This window comes from Schistocerca americana, chromosome 5, assembly GCF_021461395.2.
Source record: "Schistocerca americana isolate TAMUIC-IGC-003095 chromosome 5, iqSchAmer2.1, whole genome shotgun sequence".
NCBI classification, from domain to species: Eukaryota; Metazoa; Arthropoda; class Insecta; order Orthoptera; family Acrididae; genus Schistocerca; species Schistocerca americana.
The window spans coordinates 88,415,082-88,434,588 of NC_060123.1; the positions used below are offsets into that span (position 1 = coordinate 88,415,082).

Here is a 19,507-nt window from a genome sequence, read left to right on the forward strand (position 1 = left end):
CACAGATGTGTTGTGCAGTGAGTGCCATGACACACTATACTGCATATATATCTAACTAAGAAAATACGTCCGCAGCTCGTGGTCGTGCCGTAGCGTTCTCGCTTCCCACGCCCGGGTTCCAGGGTTCGATTCCCGGCGGGGTCAGGGATTTTCTCTGCCTCGTGATGACTGGGTGTTGTGTGCTGTCCTTAGGTTAGTTAGGTTTAAGTAGTTCTAAGTTCTAGGGGGACTGATGGCCATAGATGTTAAGTCCCATAGTGCTCGGAGCCATTTGAACCATTTTTTTTAAGAAAATACGAGTTACCGCTAGGCGTCCGCGAAGGCACGTTGTCGAGATGCCGCAGATCTTTGTCATCGTGCTTCGACTTCACAGCAGGGGCGCTCGTACCTTGTGCTGTAGGACAAGAAAATCTGCTGCTGACGGACCCTGACCCACAATCTGACAGGATTCGTAATTAATGCTAGCATAATTTCAAGCAAGCTACATAAGACTTAATGGTAAGACAATGCCGGATATACAACTTGTAATATTATCAACGGCCGTCTTGAGACAATATAGATCTACGATATCTGTTCAAAACATTCAAGAACATTCATAATTTCCGGCGAATTGTGTGTTAGAGCGAAATACAGTTGGCATTCCTGCACATGCCTTTGTTCAATGTGTAACTGCCGAAAGTTTCATTGTTTTATATCTTTTAGTTACTGTTCAGCGCTGTGTTGAGTACGAGGTGCTTTCAAGTTCTAAAGCCTCCGATTTTTTTTCTCCAGACTGGAAAGAGATAGAAACATGCACATTGTTTTAAAATGAGGCCGCGTTCATTGTCAATACGTCCCAGAGATGGCAGCACCGTACGGCAGATGGAATTTTACCGCCAGCGGCGAGAATGAGAACTGATTTAAATACTTAAAATGGCGACGTTTTCCTTACTTGAACAGCGTGCAATCATTCGTTTTCTGAATTTGCGTGGTGTGAAACCAACTGAAATTCATCGACAGTTGAAGGAGACATGTGGTGATGGAGTTATGGATGTGTCGAAAGTGCGTTCGTGGGTGCGACAGTTTAATGAAGGCAGAACATCGTGTGACAACAAACCGAAACAACCTCGGGCTCGTACAAGCCGGTCTGACGACATGATCGAGAAAGTGGAGAGAACTGTTTTGGGGGATCGCCGAATGACTGTTGAACAGATCGCCTCCAGAGTTGGCATTTCTGTTGGTTCTGTGCACACAATCCTGCATGACGACCTCAAAATGCGGAAAGTGTCATCCAGGTGGGTGCCACGAATGCTGACGGACGACCACATGGCTGCCCGTGTGGCATGTTGCCAAGCAATGTTGACGCGCAACGACAGCATGAATGGGACTTTCTTTTCGTCGGTTGTGACAATGGATGAGACGTGGATGCCATTTTTCAATCCAGAAACAAAGCGCCAGTCAGCTCAATGGAAGCACACAGATTCACCGCCACCAAAAAAATTTCGGGTAACCGCCAGTGCTGAAAAAATGATGGTGTCCATGTTCTGGGACAGCGAGGGCGTAATCCTTTCCCATTGCGTTCCAAAGGGCACTACGGTAACAGGTGCATCCTACGAAAAGTTTTGAAGAACAAATTCCTTCCTGCACTGCAACAAAAACGTCCGGGAAGGGCTGCGCGTGTGCTGTTTCACCAAGAGAACGCACCCGCACGTCGAGCTAACGCTACGCAACAGTTTCCTCGTGATAACAACATTGAAGTGATTCCTCATGCTCCCTACTCACCTGACTTTTGGCTTTTTCCAACAATGAAAGACACTCTCCGTGGCCGCACATTCACCAGCCGTGCTGCTATTGCCTCAGCGATTTTCCAGTGGTCAAAACAGACTCCTAAAGAAGCCTTCGCCGTTGCCATGGAATCATGGCGTCAGCGTTGTGAAAAATGTGTACATCTGCAGGGCGATTACGTCGAGAAGTAACGCCAGTTTCATCGATTTCGGGTGATTAGTTAATTAGAAAAATATCGGAGGCCTTAGAACTTGAATGCACCTCGTAGAACATTGTGCCTCACAGTTTCCGAATTTCGAGAAGGCAGAGTTAGAGAATCATAGGATCTGCATTAAATTTTGAGTTAAACTCAAGAAAACCTAACAGAGACACACCAAATGATGCTAGAAGCCTACGGTGACGAGTTTAATAGGTTCTTGGTGCTATGTATGGTCCATACGGTTTAAAAATGTCTGGACGTAAATTAAAGGTGATGCTCGTTCTGGACGCCTTTCGGCGTCTACCGACAACGCTCATGTCAGGAACGTCAACGAAATTGTGCTTCCCGTTCGAAGACTGACTGTCCGAGACATTGCAGAAGAATGTAACATTTCAATTAGATCATGTCATGAAATCCTTACACAGCGTCTTGGAATGAATTGTGTTGACGCCAAGTTCGTCCCACTGCTCGCGAGTCAACACTAGAAAGACTTTCGCCTCGCAATCTGTGAAGAGGTGTTGGATCGCGCAAATGAGAATGAAATGTTCCCAAGGGAATCATAACTGATGATGGAAGACGGGTCTATGGTTGTGATGTTGACACCAAGATTGAGTCTTCGCAATGGTTAGGGAAAGGTTCTCAAAGTCAAAAAAGCTCGTCAGGTCAGGTCAGATGTCAAAGCCATGCAGATAGTTTATCTTGATTTTTCAGGATTAGTTCGTCATGAATTCGTGTCACAAGGACGCCTGCGAGAAAATGTCATAAGACATGTGGCGAGACGATTCTTTGTTCTTGCATACGAGAACGCACCCGTACATTCATCCCTGTTGGTGTGTGACCATAGCACAGAAAACGAAATCATTGGTCTGCTTGCCCCTCCATGCTCATTTTTCTTAAATTCCAAAGTGGGAAACTCCGTTGAAAGGACGAAGATTTGCAACAATATACGAGATAAAAGAAAATTCGCTATGCAGCAAGAGGCTTATCAAGACCGCTTCCGGAAGTGAAAACGGCGCTGGGAGTTGTGTATCAACTGTGGAGGAGAGTATTTCGAAGGAGACTACGTACAATAAATAAAAGATAAGTGCAGAAAAATTTTGTGGACTTAGTTCCGGAATCTCCTGAAAAGACCTCGCACATCCATACTCCGCAGGATATCTTATCGTTACGTAGCGCAACGAATTATCACTTTTCCCTTTCTTGTTCCATTCGCGGATAGGGTGCGGGAAGAATGACACATCAGCTTTAATACCTCTTGTTTTCCTGAAATGGTCCTTTAGCGAGTTTTATGGGGAAGTAAGTAATATGTTGAGTGATTCTTTATGAAACGTTCGGTTTGAGGATCTTGACATTAAGTCATTCCTCTCACGCAGCGTCTCCCCATAGAGTTCAAAGAGCAATTGCGTTACTCTGTCGCACATACTAAATAAATCCGTAGGGAGACTCGCTGCTCTTATTTAGATTTTTTCGACCTCTTCTAGCAATCCTCCCCAGCAGCGATCCCAGAATGGCGATCAGTATTCATGTATCGGTCGTCCTAGAGATTTCTTTTGTGAATGAATTACATTGCCTTAGTAGTCCTCCAATGAATGACAGTGTGACACGTACTTCTCTACAAAGACTTTTATGTGGTCAGGGAATTTTTAATAGATCCTGATGATTACTATCAGATATTCTGCAGTTGTTCCTGTTCGCAGCGATTTACTGCAACTAGTGAAGTCAAACAGTGATAGATATTATTTCTTTCTTTTATTCGCATTGACGTTATCCGCCAAGTGCCAGTCTCTGATCAAGTCGTCCATCCCCTGCAAGTCTTCCATTATTTTCCTACTGATTTCTGGCTCCTATAAAAACATAAACTTTAGAATCAGCCACGAACACTTCAACTCTCATTGAGGTTCGCACGTGATCCACCAAAAAACACACTGGTGTGCAAAACTTAAGGACGAATGAATGTTTCCCATGATGGGTCATTGGCAAATAACACAGCTCAATGAAGCTTGGGCTGTACATAGAACGAATTGCTACACAATAGTAGAGAAGGTAACTGAAAGAACTACACAGAGACACGAGCAGAATCGACACTTTTATTCAAAGCCAATAAACAGACAGAAGTCAGCGAGATATATGACGGTCCCCAGGCATTGGCAAAGGCGGGGGACAGTTCTTAATATAGCGTGTGATCGCCACGGGTGGAACTGTATCCGCTGCAAAGTACTCCCATACTGTACACAACGATGGCAAAAAGTTCTCCACCAGCGCGTCTGACAACTGCTGCATGGTCACTGGTGCACGTGGATGTGCTGCAGTACTTGTCCCAAAAGCATCCCACACGTGCTCGATGGGAATTAAGTCGGGGAAACAGCCGGACCAGTCCATTCATATGGTTCCTAGAGCTACTCCACAAGTGCAGTTCGATGCGGTCGCGCATTGTCATCCTAAAAATGAAGTCAGGATCGCATGAACTCCTGACAAGATACACGTGGGGGACGAGTATAGTGTCAGAATAACGTTGGCCGGTGAGCGGGGCACGTAGCCCATTCAGGAACATTGTCGGACATGATCGTTTGAGTAGTCTAGGTATCATGGGGAACATGTAACGCATCCAGGAACATTATTGAACACGATCGTGTGAGTTGTCCACACGTAACGCATCCAGGAACATTGTCGAACACGATCTTTTGAGTGGTCCAGATATTATGGGGACCATATAACGCAACCAGGAACATTTTCGAACATGATCGTTTGAGTGGACCAGGTGTAACGGGGAACACGTAACGCATCCAGGAACATTCTCGAACACGATCGTTTGAGTGGGCCAGGTATTGCGGGGAACATGTAACGCATCCAGGAACATTGTCGAACGTGATCGTCTGAGTAGTCCAGTTATCACAGGGAGCACATAACGCAACCAGGAAGATTGTCGAACACGATAGTCTCAGTGGTCCACACATTACGGGAAACATGTAACGCATCCAGGAACATTGTCGAACAAGATCGTTCGAGTGGTCCAGGTATTACGGGGAACATGTAATGCATCAAGGAACGTTAACGAACATGATCGTTTGAGTGGTCCAGGTACTAATGGGAACATTTAATGCAACCAGGAACGTTATCGAACATGATCGTTTGTGTGGTCCAGGTACTACAGGGAACATATAAAGCATCCAGGAACATTATCGAACATGATCGTTTCAGTGGTCCAGGTACTACAGGGAACATATAAAGCATCTAGGAACATTGTCAAACATGATCGTTTCAGTGTACCAGATATTATGCGAACATGTAACGCATCCAGGAACATTGTCCAACATGATCGTTTGAGTGGTCCAGGTATTATGGGGAACACATACTGCATCGAGGAACATTGTCGCACGTGATCGTTTTAGTGGTCCAGATATCATGGGGAACATGTAACGCAACCAGGAACATTGTCAAACATGATCGTTCGAGTGGTCCAGGGATTACGGGGAACATGTAACGTATCCAGAAACATTGTCGAACATGATCGTCTGAGTGGTCCAGTTATCACGGGGAGCACATAACGCATCCAGGAACATTATCTAACGTGATTGTTTGAGTAGTCCAGGTGTTAAGGGGAACATGTAATGTAACCTTGAACATTGTCTAAGATGATCATATGAGTGGTCCAGGTGTTACAGTGTGGGAAGGCATAATGTTGCATGCGCATACTGACCTCTAGACGTGATTCTTGAAGTTTTCCTCTCGTAGCGGCGGACACTCACCTGGAGATGGCTGGACGGTTGCCATCCGAAATTTGTTGCAAGAAGTAAACATAATCCGGCTGCAGTCCCGAAACCACATAGACTAACCTCCAGATCTTCGAGCACGGGACACCAACGCGTCTACTTTATTGTAACACTATACTAATTCACCATATACGCCTTTTCAGGGGTCTATTCGGCCCTCAGTTCGTTTTTACGGATGACAGTGCGCTAACCCATCAAACAGCTCAGGTGAAGGAGCTCGTGGAACGACAAGAACCCATCGAGGACGGTTGGGATGCGTTGGAGAGACGTATTGAAGGAGCTCCTAATGCACCAACGACCATGTAGCAGCTACAAACTGAGCTGGTGTACAAACGGAACACCCGACCACAACAACCTGTTACCAGTCTGCTTTCCAGCTGTAGGCCTCATCGCACAGCATGCACTGCCGCCTCTGGTGGCCACACACCTTACTAAGAACCGTGTCCCACCGTTTCTGTTGTCCAGAGGACCGTCATGAATCGCTATGATTTCAGAGTAATTGTGTGTTTGAATAAAAGTTTCATTTTCGTTCGATTCAATGCGTTTTTTTTTTTTTAAGTTGCTTTATGTACTGTTATGTAGCAGTTCTTCCCATATATGGTCCAAGTTTCATCGTTACTTGGCAGTGCACATCGCGCGAAAATTAGTTTCGTCCTTAAGTTTTGCACACCAGTTTATATCCAAATGCTGAATTTATGAAGTATTTCACTAGACAAGGAAAAATGTTGTTACTAAAGGAAAAAAAACGGTATGTGGTACGCTGTGTTAATTAATTATGCAGAACACTCTTCTCTGAATTAGCTGCATATAAACAGGGTTTTAAAGCCGTTGAACCAACTGCCGATGTGAATTACGCCGTTTTTATGTACGGTAATAGGAAATTCCTGTAGTAGTGGTGCACAGTGCCATTTACGGAGTGTTTAAATGTTAGGGTGTGTAAGGAAATCGTGCGTTACTTAATTTCCGTAGAGAGTAGTAGAAAAGAAATGCGCTATACTACAGGAGTACACTTAAGCAGATTGTTGGGTCACAAGTTCTCTTATAGATTTTAAGTTTCGTGGCGGACAGAGCGTTTCTTCGACAAGTAAATTGTCGTCTAAACTCCCTCAAGATCTCGTTGCCTACCCTTTAATAACGAGACTTGGTGATTAATAGTCTGACCGGTCACCGGCTTCAGTGTCCAAAGAGGGGACAGAAATCTGTCCGTGGTGTTATTGAAGGAATCTTCGCAGTGTTTGCCTTACACGATTTGGGAAAGCAGAGAAAATCTCAATATCAGTCTGCTTTGCGGAGCGGGAATTTGAAAAAGATTGCACCATAATACAAGAACACACAATAATTTTGGAAGTAAAAAGTGATTTGTCTTCAATAAATGATTGAGGCCTGCCCTAACTGTGTATTATTTCTAGCCGATACGGTAATGAAGGTATCGATAACTGCATAAACACAGAAACAGCTCGGAACTCGGACTGGATTACGCGTCAGGTATCATCAATGCTATTGCAACAAATAGTAGTAACTGTGCCTCAATACATCACAGTTTTCTTAATAACTCGTGAGGCATGAAACAGTACACGTTAAAGTTAATGCGACGCTTCAGCTTGAAAGAGAAATAGCTACTAAAGCACCGGAGTGTCTCAACTTGTTAATGTAACTGAATCTGCAGTAATTTATGATATATTCATCTCTACGCGTAAGTGCGTCTACAATTAGCTGTGCTGGCTTCCTTACCATTCAGATTATACACTGAAGCGCCAAAGAAACTGGTATAGGCATGCGTATTCCAATACAAAGATATGTAGACAGAATACGGCGCTGCGGTCGGCAACGCCTGTATAAGACAAGAAGCGTCTGCCGCAATTGTTGGTTCGGTTACTGCTGCTACAGTGGCAGGTTATCTAGATTTAAGAGAGTTTGAACGTGGTGTTATAGTCTGCGCACGAGCTACGGGACGCAGCATCTCCGAGGTAGCGATGATGTGGGGATTTTCTCATACGACCAGTTCACGAGTGTACCGTGAATATCAGGAATCCGGCAGAACATCAAACCTCCGACATCGCTGCGGCCGGAAAAGATCCTGCATGAACGAGACCAACGACGACTGAAGACAATCGTTCAGCGCGACCGAACTGCTACGCTTCCCAAATTGCTGCATATTTCAAAGCTGGGCCATCAACGAGTGTCAGCGTGCGAACCATTTAACGAAACATCATCGGTAAGGACTTTCGGAGCTGAAGGCCCACTAGTGTACCCTTGATGACTGCACGGCACAAACCTTTACGCCTCTCCTACGACCGTCAATACCGATATTGGACTGTTGATGACTGGCATCATTTGATGTTGCCTGGTCGAACGAGTCTCGTTTCAAATTGTATCGAGCGGATGGACGTGTACGGGTATGGAGACAACCTCGTGAATCCATGGACCCTGCATATCAGCAAGGGGCTGTTCAAGCTCTTGAAGCCTCTTTAATGGTGTGGGGAGAGTGCAGTTGGAATGATATGGGACCACTGATACGTCTAGATACGAGTCTGACAGATGCCATGTACGTAAGCATCCTGTCTGATCACCTGCATCCATTCATTTCCGTTATGCATTTCGACGGACTTGGGCAAGTCCAGCAGGGCAATGAGAGAGCCCATACGTCCAGAATTGCTACAGAGTGGCTCTAGGAACACTCTTCTGAGTTTAAACACTTCCACTGGCCACCAAACTGCCCAGACATGAACACTGCTGGCGTATCTGGGATGCCTTGCAACGTGCTGTTCAGAGTTGATTTCCACCCCGTCGTACTCTTACGGATTTATGGACCGCCCTGCTCGAATCTTGGTGGCAACTCCCACCAACACTACTTCAGACAGCAGAGTCCATGCCACGTCGTTTTGCGACACTTCTCCGTGTTCGCAGGGGCCCTGTACGATATTAAGCAGCCTTACCAGTTTCTTTGACTCTTCAGTGTACATCAGGATCCATTTTAAAAGGAATAAGTTACTGAAATAGTTTGAGATTTTTATCTAGTACCTCTGGTGCTTGAACGTTAACCTAAGACCTTATACACTCCTGGAAATGGAAAAAAGAACACATTGACATCGGTGTGTCAGACCCACCATACTTGCTCCGGACACTGCGAGAGGGCTGTACAAGCAATGATCACACGCACGGCACAGCGGACACACCAGGAACCGCGGTGTTGGCCGTCGAATGGCGCTAGCTGCGCAGCATTTGTGCACCGCCGCCGTCAGTCTCAACCAGTTTGCCGTGGCATACGGAGCTCCATCGCAGTCTTTAACACTGGTAGCATGCCGCGACAGCGTGGACGTGAACCGTATGTGCAGTTGACGGACTTTGAGCGAGGGCGTATAGTGGGCATGCGGGAGGCCGGGTGGACGTACCGCCGAATTGCTCAACACGTGGGGCGTGAGGTCTCCACAGTACATCGATGTTGTCGCCAGTGGTCGGCGGAAGGTGCACGTGCCCGTCGACCTGGGACCGGACCGCAGCGACGCACGGATGCACGCCAAGACCATAGGATCCTAGGCAGTGCCGTAGGGGACCGCACCGCCACTTCCCAGCAAATTAGGGACACTGTTGCTCCTGGAGTATCGGCGAGGACCATTCGCAACCGTCTCCATGAAGCTGGGCTACGGTCCCGCACACCGTTAGTCCGTCTTCCGCTCACGCCCCAACATCGTGCAGCCCGCCTCCAGTGGTGTCGCGACAGGCGTGAATGGAGGGACGAATGGAGACGTGTCGTCTTCAGCGATGAGAGTCGCTTCTGCCTTGGTGCCAATGATGGTCGTATGCGTGTTTGGCGCCGTGCAGGTGAGCGCCACAATCAGGACTGCATACGACCGAGGCACACAGGGCCAACACCCGGGATCATGGTGTGGGGAGCGATCTCCTACACTGGCCGTACACCACTGGTGATCGTCGAGGGGACACTGAATAGTGCACGGTACATCCAAACCGTCATCGAACCCATCGTTCTACCATTCCTAGACCGGCAAGGGAACTTGCTGTTCCAACAGGACAATGCACGTCCGCATGTATCCCGTGCCACCCAACGTGCTCTAGAAGGTGTACGTCAACTACCCTGGCCAGCAAGATCTCCGGATCTGTCCCCCATTGAGCATGTTTGGGACTGGATGAAGCGTCGCCTCACGCGGTCTGCACGTCCAGTACGAACGCTGGTCCAACTGAGGCGCCAGGTGGAAATGGCATGGCAAGCCGTTCCACAGAACTACATCCAGCATCTCTACGATCGTCTCCATGGGAGAATAGCAGCCTGTATTGCTGCGAAAGGTGGATATACACTATACTAGTGCCGACATTGTGCATGCTCTGTTGCCTGTGTCTATGTGCCTGTGGGTCTGTCAGTGTGATCATGTGATGTATCTGACCCCAGGAATGTGTCAATAAAGTTTCCCCTTCCTGGGACAATGAATTCACGGTGTTCTTATTTCAATTTCCAGGAGTGTATAAAAGAATGTGTATACTAATTTACCGGGACGGCTTTTGTCAGGGGAAGCCATGGCGAGGTCCTGTTGTTTGATTCCGGGCTCGGCGGCGCCCTGCAGAAGCTCCACCTCTGGAAAATTGTCACCCACATGTCGTTATCGGCAGTTGATAATATACTGCAATATGAATGCGTAGGTTTCGTAAAATGTTGTCAATCTAATTAAAGCAACTGTGAGTGTAATTCAGCATCGTAACGTAAAATACCGAAATAATCGCTTCTCGACCGTATTAGAACGGTCTTTCTCAGAACGTCGGATGTTTATGATGGAGGTAGATATTTCTATATACGGCGTCCCTGCAGCTGTATGAAGTCAGTTGATGCCGTAGTTCTATACGTTTATAACGATCTCGATCAACAGTCTACTCAAGGTTGAAAGCCGCTGCAGTGCGCGACATTTCAGTACATTCAGTAATTTGAGTTAGAGTGTGACAGTCACTCAGACATTTTAATGAAACTGCATCATTGTGCTGAATGATCGGTAGCTGTAGCGACTGACAAAGTATTAATAACATGAACTGCAACATTACTTAAATGTTTATGGGTTGCGTGTTTGTTTGTTGCGGTCTTCAGTCCGAAGACGGTTTAGATGCAGCTCTCCACGCTCGGGTAACCTGCACAAGACTCTCCACCTCTGCATAACTATTGCAGACAACATGTACGTATGAATCTGCTTACTTTATTCAAGCCTGGGTCGCCCTCTACAGCTTTTGCCCCGCAATTTGCTTCCATGACCAAACTGACGATTCTGTGATGTCTCAGGGAGAGTCCTCTCAACCGATCGCTTCTTTCAGACAAGTTTTACCATAACAATCTTTTTTCCCCAGTTCGATTCATTACCTTTTCATTGGTTATTCGATATACCTATTTAATTTCAATTTTCTTCCTTTGCACCAAATTTCAAAATCTTCTTTTAGATTCTTACCTCAACTATTAATCGTCAGCTTTTTGTAGAGGGCTATACTCCATCTAAATACCTTCAAAAAAGACGCTCTCACACTTAAATTTATATCGGATTTTAATAAATTTCCGTTTTTCGGAAACGATTTTCTTACTATTGTTACTCTACATTTTAGATCTTCTGCACTTCAACTATCATCAGTCAGATTGTTGCCCAACAAGCAAATTTCACTGACTAGTTTTAGTGTCTAATTTCCCAGTCTAATTTCTTGATCATCGCCTTATTTCATTCGATTACGTTCGATTACCTTTGTTTTACTTTTATTACTATTCATCTTATGAGCTATTTTCAAGACACAATTAATTCCGGGCATCAAATGAAACTATATGATTCGAGAGACGTTTTTAAGTCTCAAACATCTTATTACGCGCACATGCAGACTAAAGTGACGAATGAAATTGGATACGAGGCTGGGATTCCAACCTGGGTCTCGCGCTAACTAGGCAGACGTGCTAGCCACTACGCCAACCTGGCACACTGGCCCTGCACATCTGCCCAGACTACCCTTGCACGCCTCCCTCATCTGCAGTGCTGCTCGAGTTTAGAGAATACTAAGTGGGTTGAGGTGTGAATGGAAATTTGGAAATTCAATTAGACGTGCTAGGCTAGTCAGTGCAGCTCTGCAAAGCCACTGTGCCAGGTTGGTGTAGTTGTAGTGGTTAGTGAGTTTGCTTAGAGAGCAGGGGCCCGGGTGCGAATTCTGCCCTTGTTATAAACTGCCATTCGTCGCTTCAGTCTCCACATATACATCAATTCCATTCAACTGATCTTTCAAGTCCTTAGCCGTCACTGGCAGAATTACATTGTAATTGACAAACCACAAGGTTTTTGTTTCTTCTTCCTGAACTTTAATCCGCTTTATCAAATTTCTTCTTCGTTTCTGTTACCGCTTGCTCAGTGTATAGATACAATAACATCGGGGAGAAACAAAAATCCAGTTTTCACTCCCTTCTCGGCTACTGCGTCGTTCTCTACCCTTCCGCTCTTATAACAGCAGTCTAGTGTCTGCACAAGTTGCAGACATCTTTATACTCCTTGTATTTTCGCTGCTGCCTTCACAGGTTTCAAGTTTTGTATTCCATTCAAAATTGCCGAAAGCTTTCTCTGAAGCCACACGTACTGAACACGACAGAATCAGGTAGCGACTGCAGGTGAGAAATAAGGCACACGTTGTGAACAGATCAAGATGCTCACCTCAAATTAATTTCTTAACAGTCAGTCGCAGGCAACGTGTAGTGTACTTGAATCAGATGTTAACCATTGTGGTCGTTTCAGTATTCATAATTTCACGATATCACGTTACCGAGAAGAAGGTTTACACTGAACTACTGTAGACTTGTAACTCAAGCGATGTTAAGCTGAGCAGTCACCATCAGTGGTAATGAGTGCTGCAGCCACACTATTGACGCATCATTTGCTGGCAGTGCACGTCTGCTAGCGCTGCTGGCCAATGTACTCGGCTCGACAACTTGCTGGTTGCAAGGGGAAATCGGTGATCGCACCTTTCTATAAATCTAACACTGCTTGCATCTATAAATGAAACACTGACTAAGCCACATGCGAAAAATATGGTTTCCAGATAAAATCTCACACTCGATTCTCGGTGTGATATTTGACTCTCGGCTCCGCTGGGCACCTCACATACAGTCTGTTGTCGATAAATGTGAGAAAGCATTACATGTAATTCGCTCTCTCACTCGTGTATGGTGGGCAGCACATCGAAGTATTCTACTCATGATGTATCGAGCGATTATTCGATCTAATCTGGGCTACAGTTGTAGCTGTATCACAATGCGCTTAAGATGTACCTCCCAAAATTAGACACTCTCCAGTTCAGAGCCATTCGTACCTGCCTTGGTATCATGCGTTAGAAGCTTACAAACGGTTCTTTTGGTTGAGGCAGGAGAGATGCCCTTAAGCATTTGACGTCAAATGGTATCAGATTAAATTTTCGTTCAAGGAATGGGTTTCGTGGAAAGTCCTGTCTATAAGATTAGAACAGCAGTTACCAATTACGGAATGTCTCCAACACAAGAACTAAAATTGTGGCCGTCTGCACAAACTTTGGCCCTTGGTATTCTGCCATACGTTCTATGCGATGTTCTTCACATTTGCCTTTATTTGAATATGATCTTGACACTCTCAGCTGCCGTTTTCCAGTATATGACAACCTCGTCGAGTGCGAACGAAAATTTCAGATTTAACTGTGTCACTGACGCTTAGTGGTCCGGTTATATCTGTATATATACTGATTGATCCAAAATTCAGCAAGAGGAGTATAATGGATGTGTTTTTCAATGCCCTCAGACAGTGGCAGCTGCTATGTAATAGCACAAGAGCACGTGAACACCCCAACTTTTAACGCCTTACTGATTTATTGGTCATTTTTCTTTGAATGCTGTTAAACTCAATGTAGATGTGGTAATCTGAAATACACGGCACTAAATCTGTCTCGCTTTGCTTCATTGTCTAGGCTCGGTGAAACTCGACAGCAGGTCGCGAACGTACCTTTACTTGGGCAAGTTTTAAGGAGCTCCTGCGCATGCGGAACTGGCGTGACGTAATTGCCTTACGGACCAAGTACATACGAATTCGATAAACAATGAGCAAGGTCAACGGCATTGACTGCTACGTTTTACCACTCGGCTAGAAGTCCACGTCAATGTCAACAGGTGGTAGCACACTGCAACAGACTTTTATCCACGTTCGTTTGGCACAAATCCCTCTAGGCGGAAGCACATTCCACTGATACGCCAATTCACTCACTATATAGCAAAATTAAGTTAATCATCAGTACATGCTATAGTTATGCTGATAAAAAACCTATTTTGTGGACTTCTGAATTATGTTTAACACATTAGCTTTGGATTTTATCATATCGATTTTATCGTACAGAATCCATTTAAAATGCTGGAGAACCACAAACCATCATTGTAGCATTTATTCATGCCTCTGACAGTTGTTGGTCTTATTTAGCGTCAGATTTATATCCCACATTGTATGTGTATCTGAACCGTCATAAAAAGCTGTCTCACTGATTTTCCTGATATTCTCTTAAATATGGAGGTCGAAGACGGAGCGCTTACACAGCCTCACTCGTTTTCTAGTCAGGGGCCTTGTTGGTAGATAGTACTACTTGAATTTAATCATTTTCGCGAACGACAGTTTGTCTCTGCAGTTGGCTGTTTATTGCGCAAGAATCGGCTTCTGTTGAACAAGTGTTAAGCGCTAACGGAAAAGAAAATTACCTGGCAAAGTTAGCAGCAAAAGCAGGAGGGCCTTCCAGGCGAGATCCACTGTCTGAGAAAGTGACGAAGTCAAATAAGCGTGACTACAAGCGAACATTTGACAAAGAAGTGTATAATAAGCATAAGTTGTAGTCTGTGTGCAACTATGATGGTGATTATTATTATTATTATTATTGTTATTGTTAATGTTATTATTGACAGCTGCTGAATGTGTATAGATATGTTGATAAGCGTAACTGTTACACAGCAGATACTACTAATTTCGCACTCTGATATTTATCTAGATTTAAAAAATTGTGAACACCCAGGATGTATACCTACGATCCAGTACGGCATTCAGAGCCAAATCAGTAAGACCTAAAAACTACCTAAAAACGCTTCAATTTTTTACGGCGGGGACTGTGGTAAATTTGGAAGCATTTAAGTTTGTATCTTCTACTTCATTCTTGAAGATGTTAACCATGTTGGACTCCCCTAGTGTTCTTAAAAGTATTTAACTCCAAAGACAGAATGAAACCACTAACCGTTATATTCTGGATGTGGCAGACAATCATTCTGTTCTGGGGGCAGTTCCATGCTGGCATCCGCTATAATGAGGAAGTTGACGTATTTTGTTTTCATGCTCCACATCTGACAATGAACGAAGGAAATTTTTGACGACTTTGGAGAGTATGGTTTACCTTCTGCCTCAATCAACATCTTTTCGTTTGGTCTCTAAAGACATTCGTCAGTATAAAGTCATAGTCATTTTTTTAAATTAAGAGTATAGGGAAAAATCTCTAGGATTCATACTTTCTCCTTCTCATTTATCTGTATCAGTTATTAAATTTAAGAAGTAGTGTGAACTGATGACATAAATGTGACTAGTTTATTTATGAGACTATTTGTTGAACATCCGTTGTCGTAAAAGCTTGAGATTTCCATTATGTAATTAAGCATTTTTGGATTTTATTTGTATAATTTTGTGTTCTGGGTAAAAGTATATAGTATATGCTTTCTCTAATCCTTCTAAATGGATGGCGATCGGAACCAAGTAGGCTGAATTTAAGACCGAGAAATTTTGTAATGACAGCCGGTGTTTTGCGACACCTCTTGCAAAGAAAGTCCTAAAGATCCTTCCTGGATGCAGCATCTTACAAAAAGTTTACTAACGCAAGGAAAAACCGCCGAATGAAAATTCCTACATTCTACGTCTGATTCGGAATGTCTATGACGCCTGAATATTAAATAATGTGGTGGAGCAGTGTGGTGCTCACTAAATATAGGGGTCTGATGGCAGTCGTGTGCTCTCTGGGAAGGAATTGGTGTTTTAGTAGTGCAACTCAACAGAAGGTCAACCCTTTGTGATCAACCGAGATTTTCTTTCACCAACAGAGAGATCAGAGTATCCAAACGTGCGTTCAAGTGCGCGGTCGTGGATTTCGGTTGAAGAATCCCGTTTTCCTAACCAAGAATTGCCACTTAGCGAGTTTGCAGACGTTCAGTAGAAACAGATCTCATATTAAGGTGGGGATGCAAGTCGATTGCTGGATGATACTGACTTGGTAAGATTTTCACTGAAGCCAACAAATAATATTGGTTCCCGTGGAAATTTGAGTGTGTGTTATTGTACCACATTTTAACTTGCTACTTTGAAATATTGTACTGTTTTTGTTGCTGTGAACATTACGGGGAGAAGTTACTAGGAGCCAGTCAGAGGAGGTGTACCGAGCTGTCAACGGTGAACATATTCTCCAGTCCTGTGACCGGATCTCGGATTCTTTCTGAAAATGGTTGCTTAAAACTACTGACTTTGGAGTGGTGAGAAGTTCAACCCGGTCTTGCGGATCACAGCTAGGCTGGCGACCCTTATTTAGACTAATCTGATAGCGTAACAGAGTAGGGAACTAATGCGAGTTCGTCAGCAAAAGTTTACGATTACATCTGCGGAGCGGCTCGGCGCCTAACGTGTCTTGCGCGTCGCCCATTGACAAGAGCGCGCGGCTGCAGCCCCAGCCGCCGCTGGCTAACCAAGGGAGCGTACGAAGTCCCCGTCACAGATCTGATTCGTATTGACAGCGTGTGGAGGGCACGACCAGTACTTTAACATATGTACACAATAAGGCCCAACTCTCAACCATTTTCAGAAAAATCACGTTTGAAAAATTTACCACTGTACTTTGTATCTCTGTATGTCCATCTTTTTAGCGATATTCGCGGGACTCGGCTGTTCAATTTTGCATGTCAAATTAAACACCTTTCAGCCGTCAATTTTCAACCTTATTTTATTAGGCAATCAGTTTCGGTGCTTTATTACGCCATCTTCGTATGGTCGCGTGTGTGCCAGGAGACTGCAGCCGAGCGAGTAAGTGATAGTTGCAAGATCGAAGGATCTAATCTCATTGCCGATACACATTTTATTCATTCCCAAGTAGCTCTGACAACAGATATGTGTGGTGCGCTACGAAATTCTGTGATGGCCGAGGATCATTTATCACTGTAAACCAAGTCTGTTTTGCAGTAGAGATATTCGAAAAACCACCAACATGCAAAAAATCTGGCATTCATCGCACGTGCTGCATATAGCAACAATTATTGTTTTCCAAGTTGCTATGACCACTAGACCGACGGGGTAGCCGCGCTGTCTCAGGCGCCTTGCACGGTTCGATCGACTCCCCACGTCGGAGGATCGAGTCCTCCCCCAACAGCATGTGTTGTCCTTAGCGTACGATACTTTAAGTTAGTTTAAGTAGTGTGTAAGCCTAAGGACCGATGACTTCAGCAGTTTGGTCCCATAGGTACTCACCACAAATTTCCAAATTTTCAAAATTTCTATGATCACTACCATACTTGTTCGGCAGTGCGCCATTGATAACACATTATACTTTTCACAATAATATAAACAAGATGACTACGCTAATTTGATCGAAAGTTCTTGTTTATCCTTGTTTTTTACTTCCACTTTCATTATGAACACTTTTTCTCCTTTTTTCAGGATTAATGTTGTAAAAGTAACAGATCAATCGTTAAGATTGATGGAAAGTTCTTGTGTATCCTTTCTTTTACTTTCACTTTCATTATGAACACTTTTTTTCTCCTTTTTTAGGATTAATATTATAAAAGTAATAGATCAATCATTAAATTTTGATAATTTCCATATCCGTAATAGATCTGTTGTAAGAAATATGTGGGAATGAAAAAAATCGATGCAAGCAGCGATATTCGATCCACGGACCTCGCGTTTTTGAAAATAGATGCTTACTCGCTTAGCTGCGGACTGCTCGAACATTTGAGACCGTGTAAAGTATTTACGCAGGCGTAAAATTTTCAAACTGCATTTTCTCGGAAACGTTTGGGAGTTGCGTTTCCTTGTTTACCTATCTGAAAGTCGTAGTCGTGCCCTACAGAGCCAGTCATGACGACTTAGATCGGTGAGGGGAAGTCGGTACAAGCCGTGAGGCGCGGCTAGAAACAAGTGAGCGCGCACAGTGTTGGCGGGCGGCCTACCCGTCTCGCAGCGCGGGCCGCCGCGGCCGAGCGGGCACTGGCAGCGCTGGCCCGGCGGCGCGCCCTCCGCCGGCTGCACGCACGTGCCCCCAGAGCCGCAGTCCAGCGTGCACGGCGCCGCCGTCGTGGGCGTCGGCGTGGGCGTCGTGGAGGCGGCGGTGCTGCCGGCGGCCGGCGGCGGCTGCGGCTGCAGGGCGTCGCCCACGAAGGAGACGGCGGGCGCCGGCACGGGCCCCGCCGCCAGCTCTGCCGAGAAGCTGGCGTCCTTCTGGTACAGCACGTCCTCGTCGCGGTCGCCCGCCGCCAGCGGCGCCACCAGCGGGCCGTGCATGCCCGCCAGGCTGCTGTCCGTCGTGTTCATCTCTGCAACACGCAGCGGCGGAAAGCGTTAAGTCTCCTCCCAGTACCGCTACGTCACTGCGTGTGGCGCTCGGAATATGCCCAATAGATAACACGATCACACACAGAGCTGTAAGGTATGGTTAGAGATGGGGAGAGTGGATAAGCTACGCACAATAACTGGTGTGCCGATACAGATACACAACAAGGTGAATGCCTGACATAAGGGGGCGCTTGAGAATGAAACATATCGATCTCAGCGGCCGTATGATACACTACTGGCCATTAAAATTGCTACACCAAGAAGAAATGCAGATGATAAGCTGGCATTCATTGGACAAATATATTATACTAGAACTGACATGTGATTACATTTTCACGCAATTTGGGTACATAGATCCTGAGAAATCAGTACCCAGAACAACCACAAACCGAGAAGAGTTTGGAAACTGACTGAGCTTATGCTGGTCGTACCACACGGTTTTGTTCTACTCGTAAGGAAGAGCTGTCTTGAGAAAGCAGTGGAAGCGCTGCGTATTAATGAACTCAACCAGCGTCAGCGTGGCAGTCTCAGACGAACAGACTACGCACACACGAGGAGGGCGGTGTTCACCGAGCGCCTTACCACTGTCCCGACGACACACTGTCACGGACGTTCTCCTCTAGTATTACTTTCCCTCAACAGTAGTTGTCGATACCAGCACTAATTTTCTAATTTCGGACAGGTCAATATTATCTCAGCTACTTTTCTGAAAACTTTCATGTAATTTTATACACAATATCTTATATATCAAGCTAAAATTTATGAAAAGAAATTACTTTATTTTAGATGTTACAATTGATAAGTACTAGCTCTGAATGTACAGTTGAAATTATTTTCTTTGGAAATATTTGAAATTTCGAATTATTTGCCACACTTAAAAATTCTATTATTAATTACGCAATCCAGTACTGTTTTTTATGTTTATTTCTGGATCATTTATGAAATTATAGTAGAAGTTAATAGAGACTCATTTGTCAAGAAAAACTGTAAATCCTTTGGAATATTGTTGTTACCGCAGAGTGAAATGGTAGTAAGCGTGCCTCTGATGTGATAGGAGGTATTTTTATATTTTGTGCGAACAATGTAATATCTACTTTTTTAACGTGAAAATTGAAAAGATTTAATGATATGCTAAAATGTGACAAAAATATTAACCTAACAACAAAAATTCTGCAATAACA

General features: G+C 44.8%; 1 protein-coding gene across 1 annotated transcript in view; it reads right to left on the reverse strand.

Annotated features, from left to right (window-relative positions):
- The window catches only part of LOC124616216 (pikachurin-like), a 976,895-nt gene that overhangs the window by 444,065 nt on the left and 513,323 nt on the right, over nucleotides 1-19,507 (reverse strand). The window contains exons 3-4 of the mRNA XM_047144519.1: nucleotides 18,136-18,307; nucleotides 17,945-18,054 (exon numbers count right to left, since the gene is read on the reverse strand). Coding sequence (XP_047000475.1) covers nucleotides 17,945-18,054; nucleotides 18,136-18,307 — 282 coding nt within the window. The remainder of the gene's footprint in view (nucleotides 1-17,944; nucleotides 18,055-18,135; nucleotides 18,308-19,507) is intronic.